This window comes from Oncorhynchus mykiss, chromosome 18 (genome assembly GCF_013265735.2).
Source record: "Oncorhynchus mykiss isolate Arlee chromosome 18, USDA_OmykA_1.1, whole genome shotgun sequence".
Classification (NCBI taxonomy): Eukaryota; Metazoa; Chordata; class Actinopteri; order Salmoniformes; family Salmonidae; genus Oncorhynchus; species Oncorhynchus mykiss.
Genome location: NC_048582.1, coordinates 63081662 through 63107372, shown reverse-complemented (window position 1 = coordinate 63107372; position 25711 = coordinate 63081662). Strand labels below are relative to the sequence as shown.

The 25711-nt window shown below is 43.3% G+C and overlaps 1 protein-coding gene across 1 annotated transcript in view; it reads left to right on the top strand.

The window, feature by feature from the left end:
* Nucleotides 1–25711, top strand: part of csmd3b (CUB and Sushi multiple domains 3b) — an 826488-nt gene that overhangs the window by 652350 nt on the left and 148427 nt on the right. Inside the window, exons 32-39 of the mRNA XM_036953488.1 lie at nucleotides 5649–5762; nucleotides 7159–7254; nucleotides 10266–10469; nucleotides 15629–15753; nucleotides 16243–16339; nucleotides 18089–18193; nucleotides 18325–18443; nucleotides 20228–20297. Coding sequence (XP_036809383.1) covers nucleotides 5649–5762; nucleotides 7159–7254; nucleotides 10266–10469; nucleotides 15629–15753; nucleotides 16243–16339; nucleotides 18089–18193; nucleotides 18325–18443; nucleotides 20228–20297 — 930 coding nt within the window. The remainder of the gene's footprint in view (nucleotides 1–5648; nucleotides 5763–7158; nucleotides 7255–10265; nucleotides 10470–15628; nucleotides 15754–16242; nucleotides 16340–18088; nucleotides 18194–18324; nucleotides 18444–20227; nucleotides 20298–25711) is intronic.

Sequence of the window (25711 nt, the reverse complement as noted above, 5' to 3'; positions counted from 1 at the left end):
TCGCTCTGAATTGGAATCTGTTGGGTGACTGGTATGATGTAGTTGTTGAATGGCTTCACTGCAAGTATATTGTATGTTTCGAATATGCAATTAAATTATTATTTTTTATTTGTAATGTTTTTTTTTTTTTTTATTAAAAAGAAAAGAGATTGACTTCATCACTACTTGTTTTTGTAAGAAGTGCTGACATGCTGAATGCACCGAACTGTCTGTTTAAACTACTAGCACACAGCTCGGACACCCATGCATACCCACAAGACATACCACCAGAGTTCTCTTCACAAAGTCCTGAACAGTCTATGGGAGGCGCACAGTACTACACAGAGCCATGACAACATAGAACTCTATTCCACAGTACTACATAGAGCCATGACAACATTGAACTCTATTCCACAGTACTACATATAGCCATGACAACATGGAACTCTATTCCACAGTACTACATACAGCCATGACAACATGGAACTCTATTCCACAGTACTACATAGAGCCATGACAACATAGAACTCTATTCCACAGTACTACATAGAGCCATGACAACATAGAACTCTATTCCACAGTACTACATAGAGCCATGACAACATGGAACTCTATTCCACAGTACTACATACAGCCATGACAACATGGAACTCTATTCCACAGTACTACACAGAGCCATGACTACATGGAACTCTATTCCACAGTACTACATAGAGCCATGACAACATGGAACTCTATTCCACAGTACTACACAGAGCCATGACAACATGGAACTCTATTCCACAGTACTACACAGAGCCATGACAACATGTAACTCTATTCCACATCAGGTAACCGATGCAAGCAGTAAAAAAAACTGGTAAAAATACACCTTACGGAAGAGCGGGAGACTGTGAAGAGACACAAGTGCTAACACACGCTCTACACACACGTACATTGTAATATTGTTTTATACATTTTGTATTGTAGATTTGTAGTGGTGTAATAATGTTACATGATGTACTGTTTTATCTTTTGTTTAATATGTAATGTAAGTGATTTAATGTGTTTGGACCCCAAGAAGAGTAGCTGCTGCCTTGGCAGGAACTAATGGGGATCCATAATAAACCCCAGGAAGAGTAGCTGCTGCCTTGGAAGGAACTAATGGGGATTCATAATAAACCCCAGGAAGAGTAGCTGCTGCCTTGACAGGAACTAATGGGGATTCATAATAAACCCCAGGAAGAGTAGCTGCTGCCTTGGCAGGAACTAATGGGGATTCGTAATAAACCCCAGGAAGAGTAGCTGCTGCCTTGGCAGGAACTAATGGGGATTCATAATAAACCCCAGGAAGAGTAGCTGCTGCCTTGGCAGGAACTAATGGGGATTCGTAATAAACCCCAGGAAGAGTAGCTGCTGCCTTGGCAGGAACTAATGGGGATCCCTAATAAACCCCAGGAAGAGTAGCTGCTGCCTTGGCAGGAACTAATGGGGATTCATAATAAACCCCAGGAAGAGTAGCTGCTGCTGCCTTGACAGGAACTAATGGGGATCCCTAATAAACCCCAGGGAGAGTAGCTGCTGCCTTGGCAGGAACTAATGGGGATCCCTAATAAACCCCAGGAAGAGTAGCTGCTGCCTTGTCAGGAACTAATGGGGAGTCATAATAAACCCCAGGAAGAGTAGCTGCTGCCTTGGCAGGAACTAATGGGGATTCGTAATAAACCCCAGGAAGAGTAGCTGCTGCCTTGGCAGGAACTAATGGGGATCCCTAATAAACCCCAGGAAGAGTAGCTGATGCCTTGGCAGGAACTAATGGGGATCCCTAATAAACCCCAGGAAGAGTAGCTGCTGCCTTGGCAGGAACTAATGAGGATCCCTAATAAACCCCAGGAAGAGTAGCTGCTGCCTTGGCAGGAACTAATGGGGATCCCTAATAAACCCCAGGAAGAGTAGCTGATGCCTTGGCGGGATCTAATAGAAGTACAAAACGCCACCATATCCCCTTTGTAGTGTGGTACTTTTGACCATAGGGCTCTGGTCAAAAATAGTGCACTATATAGCAAATTGGGTGGTATTTGGGACATGGCCTCTGTGCAGCTGGCTCTTCAGCAGCCCAGGAATAAAATCCATCCGTAATTTTCATTTGTACATGTAGGAGTCAGGATCAGCTCCCCCTGTCCATGTAATGACTAACAGACTCCAGAGTGGCTCAGTGGTCTAAGGCACTGCCTCTCAGTGCAAGAGGCGTCACTGAAGTCCCTGGTTTGAATCCAGGCTACATCACATCCGGCTGTGATTGGGAGTCCCGTAGGGCGGTGCACAATTGGCCCAGCATCATCCGGAGTATGGGTAGGCCGTCATTGTAAATAAGAATTTGTTCTTTTTAAATAAAGGTTAAATAAATATAATTAAAATGTAAAATAAATAAATAAATATATTGCTTGTGCCAGAGTAGGATCAGCTCCCCCATGTCCATGTAATGACATTCATTGTGATCTAAAAGACTACACTGGGTCCTGGGTGGCGCAGCAGTCAAATGCCCTGCACTGCAGTGCTGTCAATAAAGGTTCAAGGTTCAATCCCAGGCTGTGTCACAACCGGCTGTGACTGGGAGCCCCATAGGACAACACACAGTGTTGAAAGAAGCAGGTGGCCAGGCAGGTCATGCTTCGGAGGACGCATGACTCGACCTCGCCTCTCCCGAGCCCATTCAGGGAGAAAATGGAGTAGAAAATAATAAGCTTGTGACCATGCCACCCTGAACACGTTTGTTAAGGGTCGGCCCTGGTTAGTATTGGGACGGGTGACCGCCTGGGAATATCAGGTGCTGTAATCAAAAAAAAAATATTTAAAATGTTATAAAATAAAAGGCTAAAATGATCCTTAATCAGCTCTCCTAGTTTGAGACGGATGATACACAAGGCTCCTGAATGGGATTCACATGGTGACTGTTAGCGTAAAGCAATAAATCAAAGGGAATCATAAAGTATATTTTAGCTCGATTTGGGGCACAGGTCCAGACATGGCTGAAGAATTGCAACATTTGCCTAGAACTAACGCTGCAGATAGCAATACTGGGTGATTTGAAAAGCCACAGTCAATCAATCTATAATATCATAATTATTTTAGCAAAAACATTTATTTTTCATTTACAATCTGTAGAAGCTATGAGAATAGAAAGGTTCAGTACTTTTGTGAAGCATCACAACACAGTTGAAAAATATATGGCAAATAGAAATCCAAAATGGATGATGTTGAGAGATCGATGGGAGGGGTTGAATGGAGCTGAAGGGTGGGACTAATAACAAGATAACCATTGTAAAACATACGGGGTCTGTAAAATGTATATAGGTTCATACATTTTGTGAAATAGTAACAGTTACAAATAGAAATCAAACCAGATGGACATCAGAAATTGTAAAATAGATTGTGCCTGTAAAATGTGTATAAGATGTGTGGACTGAGGGTGGAAGCCTGGGTGTTGTTGTCTATTCGTTTACTCCAATTGGGGGAAGGGTAGTAGGGTTTGCGGGGAATAATAAAGGTATATTCTAAAAAAAGTATGAATATCTATATAGGTATGTGTATGTATATACAGTGGGGCAAAAAAGTATTTAGTCAGCCACCAATTGTGCAAGTTCTCCCACTTAAAAAGATTCAACTTCAACTTCAACTATGACAGACATATGACAGACAAAATTATTTTTAAAAATCCAGAAAATCATATTGTAGGATTTTTAATTAATTTATTTGCATATTATGGTTGAAAATAAGTATTTGGTCAATAACAAAAGTGTATCTCAATACTTTGTTATATACCCTTTGTTGGCAATGACAGAGGTCTTCACAAGGTTTTCACACACAATTGCTGGTATTTTGGTCCATTCTTCCATGCAGATCTCCTCTAGAGCAGTGATGTTTTGGGGCTGTTGCTGGGCAACATGGACTTTCAACTCCCTCCAAAGATTTTCTATGAGGTTGAGATCTGGAGACTGGCTAGGCCACCCCAGGACCTTGAAATGCTTCTTACGAAGCCACTCCTTCGTTGCCCGGGCGGTGTGTTTGGGATCATTGTCATGCTGAAAGACCCAGCCACGTTTCATCTTCAATGCCCTTGCTGACGGAAGGAGGTTTTCACACAAAATCTCACGATACATGGCCCCATTCATTCTTTCCTTTACACGGATCAGACGTCCTGGTCCCTTTGCAGAAAAACAGCCCCAAAGCATGATGTTTCCAACCCCATGCTTCACAGTAGGTATGGTGTTCTTTGGATGCAACTCAGCATTCTTTGTCCTCCAAGCACGACGAGTTGAGTTTTTACCAAAAAGTTTTATTTTGGTTTCATCTGACCATATGACATTCTCCCAATCTTCTTCTGGATCATCCAAATGCTCTCTAGCAAACTTCAGACGGGCCTGGACATGTACTGGCTTAAGCAGGGGGACACGTCTGGCACTGCAGGATTTGAGTCCCTGGCGGCGTAGTGTGTTACTGATGGTAGGCTTTGTTACTTTGGTCCCAGCTCTCTGCAGGTCATTCACTAGGTCCCCCGTGTGGTTCTGGGATTTTTGCTCACCGTTCTTGTGATCATTTTGACCCCACGGGGTGAGATCTTGCGTGGAGCCCCAGATCGAGGGAGATTATCAGTGGTCTTGTATGTCTTCCATTTCCTAATAATTGCTCCCACAGTTGATTTCTTCAAACCAATCTGCTTACCTATTGCAGATTCAGTCTTCCCAGCCTGGTGCAGGTCTACCATTTTGTTACTGGTGTCCTTTGACAGCTCTTTGAGTTTGGAGTGTGACTGTTTGAGGTTGTGGACAGGTGTCTTTTATACTGATAACAAGTTCAAACAGGTGCCATTAATACAGGTAACGAGTGGAGGACAGATGAGCCTCTTAAAGAAGAAGTTACAGGTCTGTGAGAGCCAGAAATCTTGCTTGATTTTAGGTGACCAATTACTTGTCATTTCATAACAATTTAGGGCAAGTGCAGTAGAGTTTTGTAATGCTAATGGGTAGGATGGGTAATCAGTTTTTTTCTGCCTTCACAATGACTCTCAAAGCGGTTAGAGAGGCTAAATTAGGATACTTCTTTATTACTGTATACAGTGGAGAGGGAGCCCCCAGGGTGCACTAGTTTATTGTGGCCTCGCTCCAAACACAAAGAGAATGGTCCCCGAGAGGTTTTCAATTAAAATATTTAAATAAACACACAGTCCTGTTACCTCTGGAAGTCCTTGCATCAGTTTTAAGGTCACTGCCGTTGTAATGAAGAATAATGATGTACTTTTGTGATGTTATTGGCACAATGAATAAAATATAAAGCATCTCAATATGCTCGTCGCTAAAGAGAGCAGGAGCAGTTGACAAGACAGTAATTGTATAACGACCCGTTTTATCTATTTTGCCGCGCTTTAGTACCTACTATGCGCTGAGACTTACTGGCTTCGGGGGGGGGCAAAAATATATGTCACAATTAAGCTCTCATGCATTTTCAAAATGGCCACCGTATATAACATTACGCCTGTGAAATGATGAATCATGTTAACACAATGGTGTTAGCTTGTTTGTTAATATTTTTGTTTAGTTTCACACGTCAACCTCTCTCTCTCTCTCTCTCTCTCTCTCCCGCTTTCTTTCTTTCTCTCTCTCTCTTTCTCTATTTCTCTCTTTCTTCTTCAGTGTTGTTCGGGCAGTTTGTCTTGTTCCAGACGTCACTCAATGACGTGGTGGACATTTATGACGGGCCCACGCAGCAGTCTCCACTCCTGTCTTCTCTCTCTGGCTCCCACTCAGGTAATACAAAAAGCAAGCAACATAACACAATGACAGACACGTCAGCAACAGCGGCACAGAACTGGAGTTTTTTGATGTTGAGTTTTTCCTTTTGTTACTGTTTTGCCGCTTGCTCTTTGAGGGCCTAGGTTGGTGTATTGTAAAAGCACTTTGTGACAAATGCACTTTGTGACAAAAGGCTTTGTGGCCGCATCTGTAGGGCTTTGCATTAATCACACATTCAACCCTATTGTTTGGTATCACTTTAGTCTCCAGCACCACTCTGTATCAGAATCCCAGTACACCACATTCACCTTCCAGGAACATCTCAAATGAACTGTGAGAACTCTGAGATACACACATAAGAGTACAAAGCCCAAGATGGATCCCTATGATAGTTACACACACTTCCCCTGCCTACGTTACCCCCCACATTTACCCTACCTATAGTTATTATATTTATCAAAGCATCTGTTCCCTTGGGTCCATAACCTCACTTATGCTGAGCTATTGAGCCTTGCATGCACGCGTGTGTGGGTGGGGGGGGGTGGGTGGGGGGGGGGGGGGGGGGGGTGGGTGGGGGGGGCCGGATGGATGGATGGAAAATGACATGGTTGTGGACCAATGTGTACCATGTAATCAGAAACACTTGAAAATATGCTCTTGACAAAGAGGTAAGTGCTGATGCAGGGCCATACATTTCCCCCTCATCCCATCTCGGGGATGAGACCACAAAAGTGTCAGAGAGACTGAGAAGAAGAAGAAGACAACGACGAAGATGAAGACAAAGAAAAGAGAGGAGAAGAGGTGGGATTAGAGTGCCTCTGGCTTGATTGGAGTTAGCAGTCAATAAGACGCCTCCTATCAAAGCATATGAATGTCCTTCTTCAAATATAACATTGAACCAGCAGCTGATCAGTTCTGCACTGAAAGGCTTCAGAGTTCAACAAAGCCAGATTGGAGATCAAAGTAATCGATTAATCCAACGAACTCTGATACATTGATCTGTGACTGGGTCGGATCATCCATTGTTGGACAGCCAACCTACAGATGTGCTATCTTAACTTGATCACTCTTTTGTCACATAGAATTTTCCTGCACGGCAGGAAATGTAAATTATATTGTATTCCATGTTTAAAAAGGCTTTTAAAGTTTGTATTTTCCACTTTTTCCACTTGATTAATCCTAACTGAAAGTGTATAAACCCATACAAAAATGTCCATTAATAATAATCCACATAATAATGACCGTTTCCTGTTTCTGCAGGATTATTTTCCTGCTGTGAGAAACTGGTCAAATTATGATTTCACATATGTACAAATTCATCAGAAGAATAACCTCCATTTCGTCCTGTGAAATGTTTGTGTTCGGTGGACTTGTAAACTGTGTTTGATTGATAATGTCTTTCTTTCTTCAGGGGAGTCTCTACCCTTGAGCACTGGTAACCAGATAACCATCAAGTTCACCACGGTCGGCCCGGAGACGGCCAAGGGCTTTCACTTTGTCTATCAAGGTTGGTCTTCCATAGATCTTTCATAGGATATAGATTATTCCTGAGTACGGTGTCCATAATAGGACATCCTTGTGACTCTAAGGCTGTCCTAATATGGACACCGTGCATATGAAAGCAAGCCCTTTTTGTCTACCAGGGTTGGTTGTTTTAGATCTGTGATGACATTATTCAAATGTTGCAGCAATTCGCTTTCATCCAACGCCAGTCAAGCCAGAGGCATGGATTGAGTTTAGTTGTATCTGTAATGATACTCTCCTCTATGTATTCAAAATGACAGGATACAGAGCATTCGGAAAGTATTCAGATCCCTGTGACTTTTTCCACATTTTGTTACGTTACAGCCTTGTTCTAAAATTGATGAAATCAATGTTTTTCCCTCATCAATCTACACACAATGACATTTTGGCAAATGTATTTCAAATGAAAAGCGCAAATATCACATTTACTTTATTGAAGAAGTTGGAGAATTCTTTGGTATGATGCTACAAGCTTGGCACACCTGTATTTGGGGAGTTTCTCCCATTCTTCTCTGCAGATCCTCTCAAGCTCTGTCAGGTTGGATGGGGAGCGTCGCTGCACAGCTATTATCTCCAGAGATGTTTGATCGGGTTCAAGTCCGGGCTCCGGCTGGACCACTCAACGACATTCAGAGACTTGTGCCAAAGCCACACATGCGTTGTATTGGCTGTGTGCTTAGGGTCATTGTCCTGTTGGAAGGTGAACCTTCACCCCAGTCTGAGGTCCTGAGCACTCTGGAGCAAGTGTTTTTTTCAAGGATCTCTCTGTACTTTGCTCCGTTAAGCTTTCCCTCTTGACTAGTGTCCCAGTACCTGCTGCTGAAAAACATCCCCACAGCATGATGCTGCCACCACCATGATTCACCGTAGGGATGGTGCCAGGTTTCCTACAGACGCAATGCTTGGCATTCAGGCCTAAGAGTTCACTCTTGGTTTCATCAGACCAGAGAATATTGTTTCTCGTGGTCTCAGAGTCTTTAGGTGCCTTTTGGCAAATTCCAAGCGGGCTGTTGTGTGCATTTTACTTATTAGTGGCTTCTGTCTGGTCACTCTACCATAAAGGCCTAATTTGTGGAGTGCTGCAGAGAGGGTTGTCCTTCTGGAAGGTTTTCCCATCTCCACAGAGGAACTCTGGGGCTCTGTCGGAGTGACCATCAGGTTCTTGGTCACTTCCTTGACCAAGGCTCTTCTCCCCCGATTGCTCAGTTTGGCCAGCTCTAGTTAGAGTCTTGGAGGTTCCAAACGTCTTCCATTTAAGAATGATGGAGGACACTGTGTTCTTGGGGATATTCAATGCTGCAGAAATATTTTGGTACCCTTCCACAGATCTGTGCCTCGACACAATCCTGTCTCAGAGCTCTACGGACAATTCCTTTGACCTCATGGCTTGGTTTTTGCTCTGACATGCACTGTCAACTGTGGGACCTTATATAGACAGATGTGTGCCTTTCCACATCATGTCCAATCAATTGAATTTACCACAGGTGGACTCCAATCAAGTTGTAGAAATATCTCAAGGATGATCAATGGAAACGTGAGCTCAAACACCTGAGCTTAATTTCGAGTCTCATAGAAAAGTGTTGGAATACTTATGTAAATATGGTATTTCTGTTTTTATTTTTAACACATTTCGAAAATGTCTAAAAACCTGTTTTCTCATTGTCATTATGGGGTATTGTGTGTAGATTAATGAGAGAAAAAACATTAATTTAATCAATTTTAGAATAAATCTGTAAATGAATTGAAAGTGGAAAAAGTCAAGGGGTCTGAATACCTTCCGAACCACACTGTAAATACATTATGATCCTTTGAATACACTAGCTCCGGCTTAAAATAAAAACATCTGAAATATGCGACTCTGACAGGCATTGAGTTAGATTGAGCTTCGTTAAGATTTCCTTACAGAATACCCTCAAGAGTAGCGTGTGTCTATGAGAGGAGATCCTTTTTTAGACGTCTGACATTTAGACTCACGCTTCCGTAGAGTACCTACATTCATCAGGAGTGTGCCGAAAGCCGGAGGGGTGCATTTTTTATTTTTCTGTCAGCTAGCATCTGTTGATGACGTTGCCGGGCCCCAAAACCTGTCTGTTCAGCACTATCAAAGGCACAGGGATGCCCTGCTCAGCAAGATGCTTCACATATCCCCCCACAATGCTTAGAATGATCAAGCTTCTTATAGCTTTAACAAATTCTACACATGCCACATTTCCCCCTCCTCTTGAAAATCTCATAAGAGTAAGCCTGTGTCCGAACTAGCACCCCATTCCCTTCAGCAGTGCACTGCTGATCAAAAGTATTACAATATATATGGAATAGGGTCCCATTTGGGACGTAACTTAACACTCAACGGCAGCATCCTCCAGTGTAGAAGACTCATTCATGCCCCCCCCCCCCCCCCCCCCCCCCGACGCATGCTTAGCTTAACTCCTGGACAGATTCCTACAACACACTCCAGACGCTGCCTGCCTGCTACTCGGATGTAATTCTCTATTACACATGCAAAGCTTTCTAAAATGCCAGCCTAGTCTTGCATCATTTAAAAGACCTTGTTCATGCAAGCAAGGCTTGCTAACTTAAATCCCACTAACTAACTCAGTGCTGTTGTTCTGGTCAAAATTGAATCCCAATTTAAATATGTCAGACTTTTACACAAAAGTCCAGATTTAGTCAGATGGTTCTTGTTTATGCGAAAAACCCTAAACCTGCGTTCAGTATTCAAGTGTGGGAGCACTCATGGGAGGTTGATCAAGGTAACAGACACACACTCTCCTCCCCTCTTACAGCGCCTTAATGCACCATGGATGGTGGTCTGTGTTATGGCATTTCACATGTGGGTTTTGCATTATCAAATGTCACCCTAGCTTGCTATAGCTGAAAGTCTGTCACCAGAGAGTGGGTTGGTGTTTTTTCATGTTTTTGTCCCCACTTCTTCTTCTTCTTCTTCTTCTTCTTCCTCCATTGCTTTGCTGACACCTCCTATCCTCTCCACAGCTGTCCCAAGGACCAGTGCCACCCAGTGCAGTTCGGTCCCTGAGCCCCGCTTCGGCAAACGGATTGGGAACGACTTCGCCATGGGCGCCACAGTCCTGTTCGAGTGTAACCCCGGATACATCCTGCACGGTTCCACGGCCATCCACTGTGAGACCGTCCCTGACACCTTGGCCCAATGGAATGACTCGCTACCCACATGTATTGGTCAGTATGATTGACTCCCGAGCCAATTGTCGACTACCGTGATTGGTGACCGCATGTCAGAAACACCACCAAGTCTTCTACCTTTCTCTCAAGCTTCATCAACATGCCGATCACCACGGGCCGACCTCTTAAGTGAGGCAAAGTCATTAACGTGGGAGCGTGAGTGTGCACATGAAAGCAGACTGGGATTTTGGCTGTGAGGGTCCCTCAGGAGGCCTTCCTTCACACTCTTAACTGGAACGAGCAGAATGTTTCCTCTTGGCTGTGCATCCAGCCAGGTCTAAAGAGCGTGGTGAGGAGAGAGGGTAGAAAGAGAGGAAGAGAGGAAGAGAGGAGAGAGGGTAGAGAGAGAAAAAGAGAGGAGAGAGGGTAGAGAGAGAGGAAGAGAGGAGAGAGGGTAGAGAGAGAGAGAGAGAGAGGAGAGAGGGTAGAGAGAGAGAAAGAGAGGAGAGAGGGTAGAGAGAGAGAAAGAGAGGAGAGAGGGTGGAGAGAGAGGAGAGAGGAGAGATGGTAGAGAGAGAGGAGAGAGGAGAGAGGGTAGAGAGAGAGAAAGAGAGGAGAGAGGGTAGAGAGAGAGGAGAGAGGAGAGAGGGTGGAGAGAGAGGAGAGAGGAGAGAGGGTAGAGAGAGAGAGAGAGAGAGAGGAGAGAGGGTAGGGAGAGAGAAAGAGAGGAGAGAGGGTAGAGAGAGAGAAAGAGAGGAGAGAGGGTAGAGAGAGAGAAAGAGAGGAGAGAGGGTAGAGAGAGAGGAGAGAGGAGAGAGGGTGGAGAGAGAGGAGAGAGGAGAGAGGGTAGAGAGAGAGAGAGAGAGGAGAGAGGGTAGGGAGAGAGAAAGAGAGGAGAGAGGGTAGAGAGAGAGGAGAGAGGAGAGAGGGTAGAGAGAGAGAAAGAGAGGAGAGAGGGTAGAGAGAGAGAAAGAGAGGAGAGAGGGTGGAGAGAGAGAAAGAGAGGAGAGAGGGTAGAGAGAGAGAAAGAGAGGAGAGAGGGTGGAGAGAGAGGAGAGAGGAGAGATGGTAGAGAGAGAGGAGAGAGGAGAGAGGGTAGAGAGAGAGGAGAGAGGAGAGAGGGTAGAGAGAGAGAAAGAGAGGAGAGAGGGTAGAGAGAGAGAGAGAGAGAGGAGAGAGGGTAGAGAGAGAGAAAGAGAGGAGAGAGGGTAGAGAGAGAGGAGAGAGGAGAGAGGGTAGAGAGAGAGAAAGAGAGGAGAGAGGGTAGAGAGAGAGAAAGAGAGGAGAGAGGGTAGAGAGAGAGAGAGAGAGGAGAGAGGGTAGAGAGAGAGAAAGAGAGGAGAGAGGGTAGAGAGAGAGAAAGAGAGGAGAGAGGGTAGAGAGAGAGGAAGAGAGGAGAGAGGGTAGAGAGAGAGAGAGAGGAGAGAGGGTAGAGAGAGAGAGAGGAGAGAGGAGAGAGGGTAGAGAGAGAGGAGAGAGGAGAGAGGGTAGAGAGAGAGGAGAGAGGAGAGATGGTAGAGAGAGGAGAGAGGAGAGAGGAGAGAGGGTAGAGAGAGAGGAAGAGAGGAGAGAGGGTAGAGAGAGAGAAAGAGAGGAGAGAGGGTAGAGAGAGAGAAAGAGAGGAGAGAGGGTAGAGAGAGAGAAAGAGAGGAGAGAGGGTAGGGAGAGAGAAAGAGAGGAGAGAGGGTAGAGAGAGAGAAAGAGAGGAGAGAGGGTAGGGAGAGAGAAAGAGAGGAGAGAGGGTAGAGAGAGAGAAAGAGAGGAGAGAGGGTAGAGAGAGAGAAAGAGAGGAGAGAGGGTAGAGAGAGAGAGAGAGAGAGAGGAGAGAGGGTAGAGAGAGAGAAAGAGAGGAGAGAGGGTAGAGAGAGAGAAAGAGAGGAGAGAGGGTAGAGAGAGAGGAAGAGAGGAGAGAGGGTAGAGAGAGAGAGAGAGGAGAGAGGGTAGAGAGAGAGAGAGGAGAGAGGAGAGAGGGTAGAGAGAGAGGAGAGAGGAGAGAGGGTAGAGAGAGAGGAGAGAGGAGAGATGGTAGAGAGAGGAGAGAGGAGAGAGGAGAGAGGGTAGAGAGAGAGGAAGAGAGGAGAGAGGGTAGAGAGAGAGAAAGAGAGGAGAGAGGGTAGAGAGAGAGAAAGAGAGGAGAGAGGGTAGAGAGAGAAAGAGAGGAGAGAGGGTAGGGAGAGAGAAAGAGAGGAGAGAGAGTAGAGAGAGAGAAAGAGAGGAGAGAGGGTAGGGAGAGAGAAAGAGAGGAGAGAGGGTAGAGAGAGAGGAAGAGAGGAGAGATGGTAGAGAGAGAGAAAGAGAGGAGAGAGGGTAGAGAGAGAGAGAGAGAGGAGAGAGGGTAGAGAGAGAGAGAGGAGAGAGGGTGGAGAGAGAGAAAGAGAGGAGAGATGGTAGAGAGAGAGGAAGAGAGGAGAGAGGGTAGAGAGAGAGGAAGAGAGGAGAGAGGGTAGAGAGAGAGAAAGAGAGGAGAGAGGGTAGAGAGAGAGAAAGAGAGGAGAGAGGGTAGAGAGAGAGAAAGAGAGGAGAGAGGGTAGAGAGAGAGAAAGAGAGGAGAGAGGGTAGAGAGAGAGAAAGAGAGGAGAGATGGTAGAGAGAGAGAAAGAGAGGAGAGAGGGTGGAGAGAGAGAAAGAGAGGAGAGAGTGTCTCTGATGAGAGTGCAGAGTTAAAGCGAGAGATGACTCTCTCACTCTCTTTCCCGACGAGTGCTCTGCACAGTTTCTGGTTACAATTATTACTAATTGTCAGCAGAGCTGCAGTCTATTCATTACGTCTAAACAGCTCAGAAAATAGCCTCTAAATTGTAATGATCTTCCAATGCCTGCCTTTTCTCTCTTAAAGTGATGTTTGCCTTTTTCTCTGCGGATCACACACCAATATTCAAGGTTCTGGTTTTCAGCCAGAGTGACTTTCATATCAAGCTACATTTAATAACACAGGGAGTTTTTCTCCGTTTTTTTTTTTGTGTCCATGGTGGGGTGGGCAGAGTGCATGCCTGTCTGATGGGAGGCTAGTAAAGTGCATCTAATCTGTGCTAGCTCCCTGCTCCTAACTGGCAGAGACAGAATGACATGGTGTTATTTTCTGTCAAACCCATCCAAAGCCCTGCCCCAAAGCAAAGGAGGGAGACACAGAGTACAGTAGTTTGTAAACAGGATTTGACCAGAGCTGTAGCCTGATATTACCCCTTGATATGAAGGGCCCCTATCTAGCTGTCTTTGAATGAAGGGCCCCTAGCTAGCTGTCTTTGAATGAAGGGCCAGTATCTAGGAGTCTTTGAATGAAGGGCCAGTATCTAGCTATGTGGAGGTGAAGGGCCACTTATCAATTCATAAGGGAGCGCGGAGTTGACAAGGCCATATTTCTGAATGACTTGCTTTCTCTATGCTGCCTCTTTGGCCCACTGTAGAACACGGCTTCCTGGGCTTTTTCTTTTTCTGTTTTCCATTCGTGTTTTCCAGTGGGACGGATACGGGCCGTAGGATTTTCTCCGTGATTACCTGAGCACTATGGCTGCATTTTATATATCATCTGTAAAATATGGATGAGTTGAAATTGCTCTGAAGTGAGTTTGTTGAATAATTTAATCTTCTGACACAGATATATTGCTCTCTCCCCCCTCTCTCTCAACATCTCTCTCTCTCTCTCTCCCCTCTCTCAATGTCTCGCTCTCTCTTCCTTTCTCCATCTCTCCCTCCCCCTCGCTCTCTCTCTCCTTCCTCTCTCTCCCTCGCTCTCTCTCTCTCAGATCTGTCAGACATTTCTGCTGCCATATTAGACAGCCATCAGTGTGTCCCAGTCTTCTCTTAGTTATTTAAACAAGGTGATTGGTGCTGACCTCTAGTATATACTGTTATCCTTCACAGATAGCATCATCATCGGATCTGAGCATCTGATCAGGGGAGAAAAAAACTGTTCTGGCAGCATTAGATACCAGCTTGTGCTATTGACAGCTCTCTACTTTCCCACCTCTCTCCCTCCTCTCGCAGTTGTGAAGACAATACTTGGCAGGTCTTCAGCAAACGGGGAAATTGCTTAACCTAGCCTCTCTCTCTTGGGAGAAACGGTTATAATGTCACGTCTTTCACCGCAGAGGCAGACGTTTATATGCCTCATTGTCCCTTTTTAAATAAAGTTTAATTGAATCATAGACACATGGATGTGTGTATGAGGCTGATAAGAATGAACAGGTATGCCTCGAAGACAATAAGCGTTGAAACTTGGACGTTTCCGATTGGTCAACGTGAGGTATTACATTATTTTACCACTGCTTACTCGTTCTATAATCACTGTCTGTCACTGCAAAGAATGTCTTTATCCAAGATGTGATTAACCGTTACTTGTCCAACATTGTCCAACATTGTCCAACATGGCTTTTAGTCTGTGTAAGTCAAATGATCTTCTATTTTCTATCTTCTATTTGCTGAGGCCTCACTGAAGCTTCACTGAAGCTTCACGATTAAGTCAGACATCTATAGTGACGTCTCTGTCTGCAGACAGATTGGTTGTTTAGCTACAAAACCAATGGGGCTAAACAGACAGGTTTGGCTCAGATTATTGACAACATGTAAACTACATTTTGTCTCCAATACATTTGCACTTGTTGTCTCTCCAATACATTGTTACAGTTGTTGGTTCGCTAGTTAGCACATTTTTGACATGTTAGCATAGACGTGACCAGTCAAAACACCTCGAAACAAGACATGGTATCAAGAACAAAATTAAGCTAGCTGAAACGAGCCACCTACGATTCCACCACATGGAAACTTCTTGTCCCTGGTGCTAGATGTCTGGCCATCCAGACTCACAACAACACACAACCTTCTGCCCCATTGAAGCATAATTTTCTTGTCATCTAACCCGTCGATACTGAGGGAACCAGGGCCCGTATTCAGAAAGTGGCTCAGATTAGCAGTGCTGAATCTGAATAATAACAACGTGAAAACTGTAAAAGTGCAGACACCTGTACATAGCCTAGTGGTTAGAGCGTTGGACTAGTAACCGGAAGGTTGCAAGTTCAAACTCCCGAGCTGACAAGGTACAAATCTGTCATTCTGCCCCTGAACAGGCAGTTAACCCACTGTTCCTAGGCCGTCATTGAAAATAAGAATTTGTTCTTAACTGCTTAGTTAAATAAAGCAGAAAAAATCAAAAAAATATTAGGACATACATGTGGCTGTGTTAACGTATGTCCCCTCTCTGCTTGACTTTGTCCCCTTAGTGCCGTGTGGAGGGATCCTGACGGCACGCAGAGGGACCATACTGTCCCCTGGTTACCCTGAGCCGTATGACAATAATCAGAACTGCGTCTGGAAGATTTCGGTGCCCGAGGGCGCTGGTATCCAAGTAAGAGAGCCTGTTCTGTCCTTGAAGGATATGTTTGTGATTTCAGAGTATCACCATGCAGTACCAGAAGTTAAACTTGAATAAAGGGAATACCTAATAGCTTAATAATTATTTATTTATTAATAATTATTATTATGTTTACTGTAAGTGGGCACTGTGTTTTGGACCTGAAGTCTCATCTTTCTCTTTCCATTGAATATTATCTACAGTACTACAGTGTTCATTTACTAAGTTGGAGTATTTCAAAGGTTTTCAAGTGGTGACGAATTGTCTGTTTCTGCATGGCAGTTATCTTTCTCTGTCTCACACAACTGAGCCGAACCGAGCTGAGCCGTACTGTACTGTACTGTACTGCGCTGGCCTGCTGAAAACAATGCTGGAAAGGACCATGCAAGCCTGTATAGTACTGTGTGAATCAGGCATTAGTGAGTACAGTTTGGGTCGGTTCAGTAGTGTGAAAAAGGTCTGAGTCCTAACTCCTTGCCTCAGATCCAGGTGGTGAGCTTTGCTTCCGAACACAACTGGGACTCTCTGGACTTCTATGACGGAGGTGACAACCACGCTCCAAGACTGGGCAGCTACTCAGGTAATCTTTAGCTCCTGGATCAATAATCAACCACTTGTGGTGCCTTCACTTATTTTGTGATAATATCTGTTACGTCATCCTAATTTGGTCATCAACTATGTTTCATGGAAACATGTTCCAGCTAGCTATAATCTCATAACACGGAAATCCCGTTCCAAGATCATTATAATAATGTACTGTTAGAAAACGAGCAACAGTAAACATGTATTCCCCCACGAATGATGCAGTGCCTGTTACTAACACATTTCAGTTCATTATTATAACTCCTGACATGGGCCAATCAGTGTCGTTTTGTATATGCCGGGTCTCTATGGCAAGACACATAATTTACCCAAGTTTTGTCAAAATCAGGTCAGTGCTGTCTGAGATATCATGTGTGATGAATGTACTAACGGAGGGAGACAGATCCACGGTCCCCTCCACGATTTCATAAGTTATTTTCCCTCACAACGAACACCTTCCTGTGTCCACGACCTACGATCATATAATTCTAGCAGTCGGAACACATGTGGTTCAATGTGTCTCCCCTGGCTGTGTTCTACAGATCAATTACTGCCAGGCCTGTCAAGGGAGCTCTTCCCCGCTGATTTCTGTAGCCGGTTTGTAGTAAACAATACCCTGGCTGATGAGCATCTACAGGGCCCCAGCATAGGCCGTGCTCTGGCCTCGTTAGCATGTCTGTCACTGAGGCCCAGCGGGTCAACGCAGGCTCCATGGGGGATAGAGAGGGGGAGGTGGGTGTACGGGGGTTGTAGGGGTGGACAGTAATTAGGAAGTTCCACTGGGTATCTGAGTCCCCTGCTAAGGCTTGAATGACAGGGCCACACCACACTGTGGAGTTCTCAGCCGGTTCATATAGATATAGATGCTGACTTGTTCCAACACTTATACAAAGGTTGGAACAATAGGGTGTTAGAGAGGGAATGAGCTCGGTATCAGGAGGACACTTAGGAGAATGGAGGCGGGAGCAGAGACACAGTATCTGTCATAATTACAGCTGTCCAAGTGCTGTAACTACCTGAGGAGACGTCTGTTTATACCTTCATGTAAGAGTTGCTACTGTTTATATAGTGCACCCCCCCCCCCCCCATGGCATATGGTTTACTTATTCTGTCAAATCAAAATCAAATCACATTTTATTGGTCACATACACATATTTAGCAGATGTTATTGGTCACATACACATATTTATCAGATGTTATTGGTCACATACACATATTTAGCAGATGTTATTGGTCACATACACATATTTATCAGATGTTATTGGTCACATACACATATTTATCAGATGTTATTGGTCACATACACATATTTATCAGATGTTATTGGTCACATACACATATTTATCAGATGTTATTGGTCACATACACATATTTATCAGATGTTATTGCTGGTGTAGTGAAATGCTTGTGTTCCTAGCTCCAACTGTGCACTAGTATCAAACAATACACAACAATGCACAAAAATCCAAAACTAAATGAACTCAATATGCCTGATATTAGCATTTTTGGCGTTTCATGTCCATGTCCAGCACATTACCATGGAGGGTATTGTCTGAAGGGTATGAAACACAAGCAAAAGGATCATTCACAAATCAACCACCTGTTCATACTGTGTGCCCTTCAACCACTAATCCATTGATTTCCCACAATGATTTCTCTTTGTGGGAAAATGTGTATTTATGGAAGGACAACAGGATAATTGAGAACTCTTGTCTTATGTTCTCTCTCTCTCTCTCTGTCTTCCAAGGCACCACCATCCCTCAGTTGCTCAACAGCACATCCAACAACCTGTACCTGAGTTTCAGTTCAGACATCAGTGTGTCTGCTGCTGGCTTCCATCTGGAGTACACAGGTGATCTGTCATTAGATGGCTTTATGATGTGTGTGTGTGTGTGTGTGTGTGTGTGTGTGTGTGTGTGTGTGTGTGTGCCACATTGTGATAACAACTGACTTGTTTAAATTCTCTTTTCCTATTCTCCACAGCCATAGGTCTGGAGTCCTGTCCAGAGCCACAGACCCCCAACTATGGCATCAGGGTTGGAGAGCGCTTCATGGTTGGAGACGTGGTGCTGTTCCAGTGTGAACCAGGCTACTCTCTGCAGGTAAGAGATTGTTCTCTATGCAGGTAAGAGATCATTCTCTCTGCAGGTAAGAGATCATTCTCTCTGCAGGTAAGAGTTCATTCTCTCTGCAGGTAAGATATCATACTCTCTGCATCATTCTCTCTGCAGGTAAGATATCATTCTCTCTGCATCATATTCTCTGCACATAAGAGATCATTTTCTCTGCATGTAAGAGATCATTCTCTCTGCAGGTATGAGATCATTCTCTCTGCAGGTAAGAGATCATTCTCTCTGCAGGTAAGAGATCATTTTCTCTACAGGTAAGAGATCATTCTCTCTGCAGGTAAGAGATCATTCTCTCTGCAGGTAAGATATCTTTCTGCCTGCAGGTAAGAGATCTTTCTCTCTGCAGGTAAGAGATCTTTCTCTCTGCAGGTAAGATATCATTCTCTTTGCAGGTAAGATATCATTCTCTTTGCAGGTAAGAGATCATTCTCTCTGCAGGAAAGATATCATTCTCTCCATCTTTATCTTCATTAATTAAAACCCATTCTCATGAATGGATAACACTAGAGATCCCTTCATTCTCCACATATTTGGGAAGGTCTCCGTTTAAAAAAAATGTTTGCCTCTAGTGTGGAACAATCTGCAGAGTTCACTGCAGTTACATGTGCTGGTGCCACTCAGGCAGTTTCCATGATTGATTGAGTGTCACACCCTGACCGTAGAGAGCCTTTTAATGTCTCTGTTTGGTTTGGTCAGGGTGTGATTTGGGGTGGGCATTCTATGTTTCGTTTTCTATGATTTGGTGTTTCTATGTTTTGGCCGGGTATGGTTCTCAATCAGGGACAGCTGTCTAGCGTTGTCTCTGATTGGGACCATACTTAGGTAGCCCTTTTTCCCTCCTTTCTTTGTGGGAAGTTGATTTTGTTTCGGGCACATAGCCTTTGAGCTTCACGGTTTGTTTTTGTCGTGTTATTTGTTTTGTTCGGCGTCATTTTGATTAATAAACGGAAATGTACGCTCACCACGCTGCACCTTGGTCCTCTCCTTTCAACAGCCGTGACATTGAGGACCTTTATGTAGTTGAATGTGGTTGCTTTTATTAAATATGTTTATTTTGTTATTGTGTGCTGAATTCTATTGTTTTATAAACATATATGTGTGTTTTGTGAAGCTGATATTATTGTAATGTATACAGGGCTCTTGTAAAGTAGATGATTATCTCAATGTGACTCCCTGTTTAAATAAAGGTTATATAAAATAAATAAATGCATCTCTATATCAAGTTTTGTTTTACTCCATACCTCTATCTATATCTCTATATTTCATACATACCTCTATCTATCTATATCTCTATATTTTATACATACCTCTATCTATATCTCTATATTTTATACATACCTCTATCTATCTATATCTCTATATTTTATACATACCTCTATCTATCTATATCTCTATATTTTATCCATACCTCTGTCTATATCTCTATATTTTATACATACCTCTATCTATATCTCTATATTTTATCCATATCGCTATCTGTATCTGTATTTTATCCATATCTCTATCTATATCTCTATATTTTAACCATACCTCTATCTATATCTCTATATTTTATCCATATCTCTATCTATATATATTGTTTTCTTCTCCATATCTATATCTATCTCTGTCCATTTGATCTAGTATCTCTGTCTGTTCATCTTAGTAGCCATTTTAAATGTTGTTTGGTGTTCTAATGTTCCAAAGCATGGATTACTAGGGAATGTGCAACATAACAACATAATGCTTGTTAATTAATACCTATTTTTCTTCACCAGGGTAATGCCCATATAACCTGTATGCCAGGACCAGTCCGGAGATGGAACTACCCAGTCCCACTCTGTCTTGGTATGTTGATAACATTGCTGTGACATCAGTATGTGTAAACCTCTCATAGAGAATTGTGGTGAGTTCAGTTCCTCTGTAATGTAAATGTGTGACTGTCATAGAGGCTCGATACCCAGCATAAAAAGTACAACTTCAACATTTTCAGAGTTGGCTGTTAGTCTCGGGGGACAACTGTTTCATCTCAGGTCAGCTGTATATCCTGAACAACCAAAGTTGATATTTGACACTCCACCTGCTTACAGACATGTTTTAATGAAAAATGTCCCCAAATAAACTGCCAGGGCCCACATCTACTTTTATATATATATACAGTTGAAGTCGGAAGTTTACATACACTTAGGTTGGAATCATTAAAACTTGTTTTTCAACCACTCCACAAATTTCTTGTTAACAAACTATAGTTCACAAAATAGATGCCATCATGAGGCAGGAAAATGATGTGGATATATTGAAGCAACATCTCAAGACATCAGTCAGGAAGTTAAAGCTTAGTCGCCAATGGGTCTTCCAAATGGACAATGACCCCAAACATACTTACAAGCAAAGTTGTGGCAAAATGGCTTAAGGACAACAAAGTCAAGGTATTGGAGTGGCCATCACAAAGCCCTGACCTCAATCCTATAGAAAATGTTTGGGCAGCACTGCAAAAGCATGTGCGAGCAAGGAGGCCTACAAACCTGACTCAGTTACACCAGCTCTGTCAGGAGGAATGGGCCACAGTTCATCCAACTTATTGTGGTAAGCTTGTGGAAAGCTACCTGATACAGTTGACCCAAGTTAAACAATTTAAAGGCAATGCTACCAAAATACTAATTGAGTGTATGTAAACTTCTAACCCACTGGGAATGTGATGAAAGAAATAAAAACTGGAATAAATAATTATCTCTACTATTATTGTGACATATAATATTCTTTAAATACAGTGGTGACTCTAACTGACCTAATACAGGGCATTTTTGCTAGGATTAAATGTCAGGAATTGTGAAAAACTGAGTTAAAATGTATTTGGCTAAGGAGTATGTAAACTTCTGACTTAAACTGTATATATATATTCTGTCCATGTACATTAACTCACTGAGACAGATGATGGATTTGGTAGATTTGTTCATTAACAGTAACATTTTAAACCAAACAATGAGCCTGATGATGCCAGGGGGGGGGTGCCTTGGTCTGCAGAAGAGACAGACACATTCCTTGTTAGTCTCTTGCCTGTCTTTACCCTTTAAAAACCTATTTCACTGAGTGTACAACACATTAGGAACACCTTCCTAATATTGAGACTGTGTTTTCATGTGCCAGAAGTTTACCCCCCTAACCTCCCACTATGCCTCCCCCACTGCCACAGATGTTGAAAGGCGATGCGGCACTAGAAGGTTCCTCTTGGGACTCTGGGCCTCAGTGTTAGGAACTCTAAAGTTCAACCGTAGACGATCAAGGCCACATTGTTTATCTCATGCTTTCACATTTGTTCTGTCGCCTCAACTTTTATTTTCTTCACAGTTAGCCCAACTCTTTATTCAGAGTCGACTCAACTCTTTATTTACAGTCGGCTCAACTCTTTATTTACAGTCGGCTCAACTCTTTATTCAGAGTCGACTCAACTCTTTATTTACAGTCGACTCAACTCTTTATTTACAGTCGGCTCAACTCTTTATTCAGAGTCGACTCAACTCTTTATTTACAGTCGACTCAACTCTTTATTTATAGTTGACTCAACTCTTTATTCAGAGTTGACTCAACTCTTTATTTACAGTCGACTCAACTCTTTATTTACAGTCGGCTCAACTCTTTATTTACAGTCGACTCAACTCTTTATTCAGAGTCGACTCAACTCTTTATTTACAGTCGACTCAACTCTTTATTTACAGTCGACTCAACTCTTATTTACAGTCGACTCAACTCTTTATTTACAGTCGACTCAACTCTTATTTACAGTCGACTCAACTGTTATTTACAGTCGACTCAACTCTTTATTTACAGTCGACTCAACTCTTTATTTACAGTTGACTCAACTCTTTATTTACAGTCGACTCAACTCTTTATTTACAGTCGACTCAACTCTTTACTTACAGTCGACGCAACTCTTATTTACAGTTGAGTCAACTCTTTATTTACAGTCGACTCAACTCTTTATTTACAGTCGACTCAACTCTTTACTTACAGTCGACTCAACTCTTATTTACAGTTGACTCAACTCTTTATTTACAGTCGACTCAACTCTTTACTTACAGTCGACTCAACTCTTTACTTACAGTCGACTCAACTCTTTACCTACAGTCGACTCAACTCTTATTTACAGTTGACTCAACTCTTTATTTACAGTCGACTCAACTCTTTATTTACAGTCGACTCAACTCTTATTTACAGTCGACTCAACTCTTATTTACAGTCGGCTCAACTCTTTATTTACAATCGACTAAACTCTTTACTTACAGTCGACTCAACTCTTTGCTTACAGTCGACTCAACTCTTTATTTACAGTCGACTCAACTCTTTATTTACAGTCGACTCAACTCTTTACTTACAGTCGACTCAACTCTTTGCTTACAGTCGACTCAACTCTTTGCTTACAGTCGACTCAACTCTTTATTTACAGTCGACTCAACTCTTATTTACAGTCGACTCAACTCTTTATTTACAGTTGACTCAACTCTTATTTACAGTCGACTCAACTCTTATTTACAGTTGACTCAACTCTTTATTTACAGTCAGCTCAACTCTTTATTTACAGTCAGCTCAACTCTTTATTTACAATCACCTCAACTCTTTATTTACAGTCAGCTCAACTCTTTATTTATAGTTGACTCAACTCTTTATTCATAGTCGGCTCAACTCTTTATTTACAGTCGGCTCAACTCTTTATTTACAGTCGGCTCAACTCTTTATTTACAGTCGGCTCAACTCTTATTTACAGTCGACTCAACTCTTTATTTACAGTCGGCTCAACTCTTTATCTACAATCGACTCAACTCACCTATAACCTTTCAGGTCGGATGGGTTTAAACACGAATGGGTTTTTGACGTTGTTTAATCTTGCCCGTAATCGTTTAATCTTAATTTTATTCTCACTTTATCTAACATAATTACCTTTTTTCTGACACACAATAGCTGTGAAGAAGAGACAATAACTTGGACTCTCCTAAGTGGTGAAAAAAAAATGCAAATAGAACATATCTACCACTTCTTAGACTTGCGTTCAATGAGATTGACAGATCTATAACTATTTGGTCAGGTCACTCAAAACGTTACATATTGCAGCTTTAACAAGGGCTCTGTTACCATTTCTTTAGGCTACTCTTTATCCAGGATCAAAACTGAGGATACCGATACCTCTCCTTCTGACTCAATGATAGGGAGCCTATTTAACACAAGTGATGCAACGAGACATGGGGTAGATAGAGTATTCATACATTTTAACCGTTAGTGTGTCTGTCACGTTCACAGGAGGCTGCTCTTTCCTGGGAACTGTATCATAGATGTATTTTTAAACATATTGCAGTTTAAATCAAAATCAAATCAAATCAAATGTATTTATATAGCCCTTCATACATCAGCTGATATCTCAAAGTGCTGTACAGAAACCGAGCCTAAAACCCCAAACAGCAAGCAATGCAGGCGTAGAAGCACGGTGGCTAGGAAAAACTCCCTAGAAAGGCCAAAACCTAGGAAGAAACCTAGAGAGGAACCAGGCTATGTGGGGTGGCCAGTCCTCTTCTGGCTGTGCCGGGTGGAGATTATAACAGAACATGGCCAAGATGTTCAAATGTTCATAAATGACCAGCATGGTCGAATAATAATAAGGCAGAACAGTTGAAACTGGAGCAGCAGCACGGCCAGGTGGACTGGGGACAGCAAGGAGTCATCATGTCAGGTAGTCCTGGGGCATGGTCCTTGGGCTCAGGTCCTCCGAGAGAGAGAAAGAAAGAGAGAAAGTGAGAATTAGAGAGAGCACACTTAAATTCACACAGGACACCGAATAGGACAGGAGAAGTACTCCAGATATAACAAACTGACCCCAGCCCCCCGACACAAACTACTGCAGCATAAATACTGGAGGCTGAGACAGGAGGGGTCAGGAGACACTGTGGCCCCATCCGAGGACACCCCCGGACAGGGCCAAACAGGAAGGATATAACCCCACCCACTTTGCCAAAGCACAGCCCTAACACCACTAGAGGGATATCTTCAACCACCAACTTACCATCCAGAGACAAGGCTGAGTATAGCCCATAAAGATCTCCGCCACGGCACAAACCAAGGGGGGGGCGCCAACCCAGACAGGATGACCACATCAGGGAATCAACCCACTCAGGTGACGCACCCCTTCCAGGGACGGTATGAGAGAGCCCCAGTAAGCCAGTGACTCAGCCCCTGTAATAGGGTTAGAGGCAGATAATCCCAGTGGAAAGAGGGGAACCGGCCAGGCAGAGACAGCAAGGGCGGTTCGTTGCTCCAGAGCCTTTCCGTTCACCTTCCCACTCCTGGGCCAGACTACACTCAATCATATGACCCACCGAAGAGATAAGTCTTCAGTAAAGACTTAAAGGTTGAGACCAAGTTTGCGTCTCTCACATGGGTAGTCAGACAGTTCCAGAAAAATGGAGCTCTATAGGAGAAAGCCCTGCCTCCAGCTGTTTGCTTAGAAATTCTAGGGACAATTAGGAGGCCTGCGTCTTGTGACCGTAGCGTACGTGTAGGTATGTACGGCAGGACCAAATCAGAGAGATAGGTAGGAGCAAGCCCATGTAATGCTTTGTAGGTTAGCAGTAAAACCTTGAAATCAGCCCTTGCTTTGACAGGAAGCCAGCGTAGGGAGGCTAGCACTGGAGTAATATGATCAATATTTTTGGTTCTAGTCAGGATTCTAGCAGCCGTATTTAGCACTAACTGAAGTTTATTTAGTGCTTTATCCGGGTAGCCGGAAAGTAGAGCATTGCAGTAGTCTAACCTAGAAGTAACAAAAGCATGGATTAATTTTTCTGCATAAGTTTTGGACAGAAAGTTTCTGATTTTTGCAATGTTACCTAGATGGAAAGAAGCTTTCCTTGAAATGGTCTTGATATGTTCTTCAAAAGAGAGATCAGGGTCCAGAGTAACGCCGAGGTCCTTCACAGTTTTATTTGAGACGACTGTACAACCATTAAGATTAATTGTCAGATTCAACAGAAGATCTCTTTGTTTCTTGGGACCTAGAACAAGCATCGCTGTTTTGTCCGAGTTTAAAAGTAGAACGTTTGCAGCCATCCACTTCCTTATGTCTGAAACACATGCTTCTAGCGAGGGCAATTTTGGGGCTTCACCATGTTTCATTGAAATGTACAGCTGTGTGTCATCCGCATAGCAGTGAAAGTTAACATTATGTTTTCGAATGACATCCCCAAGAGGTAAAATATATAGTGAGAACAATAGTGGTC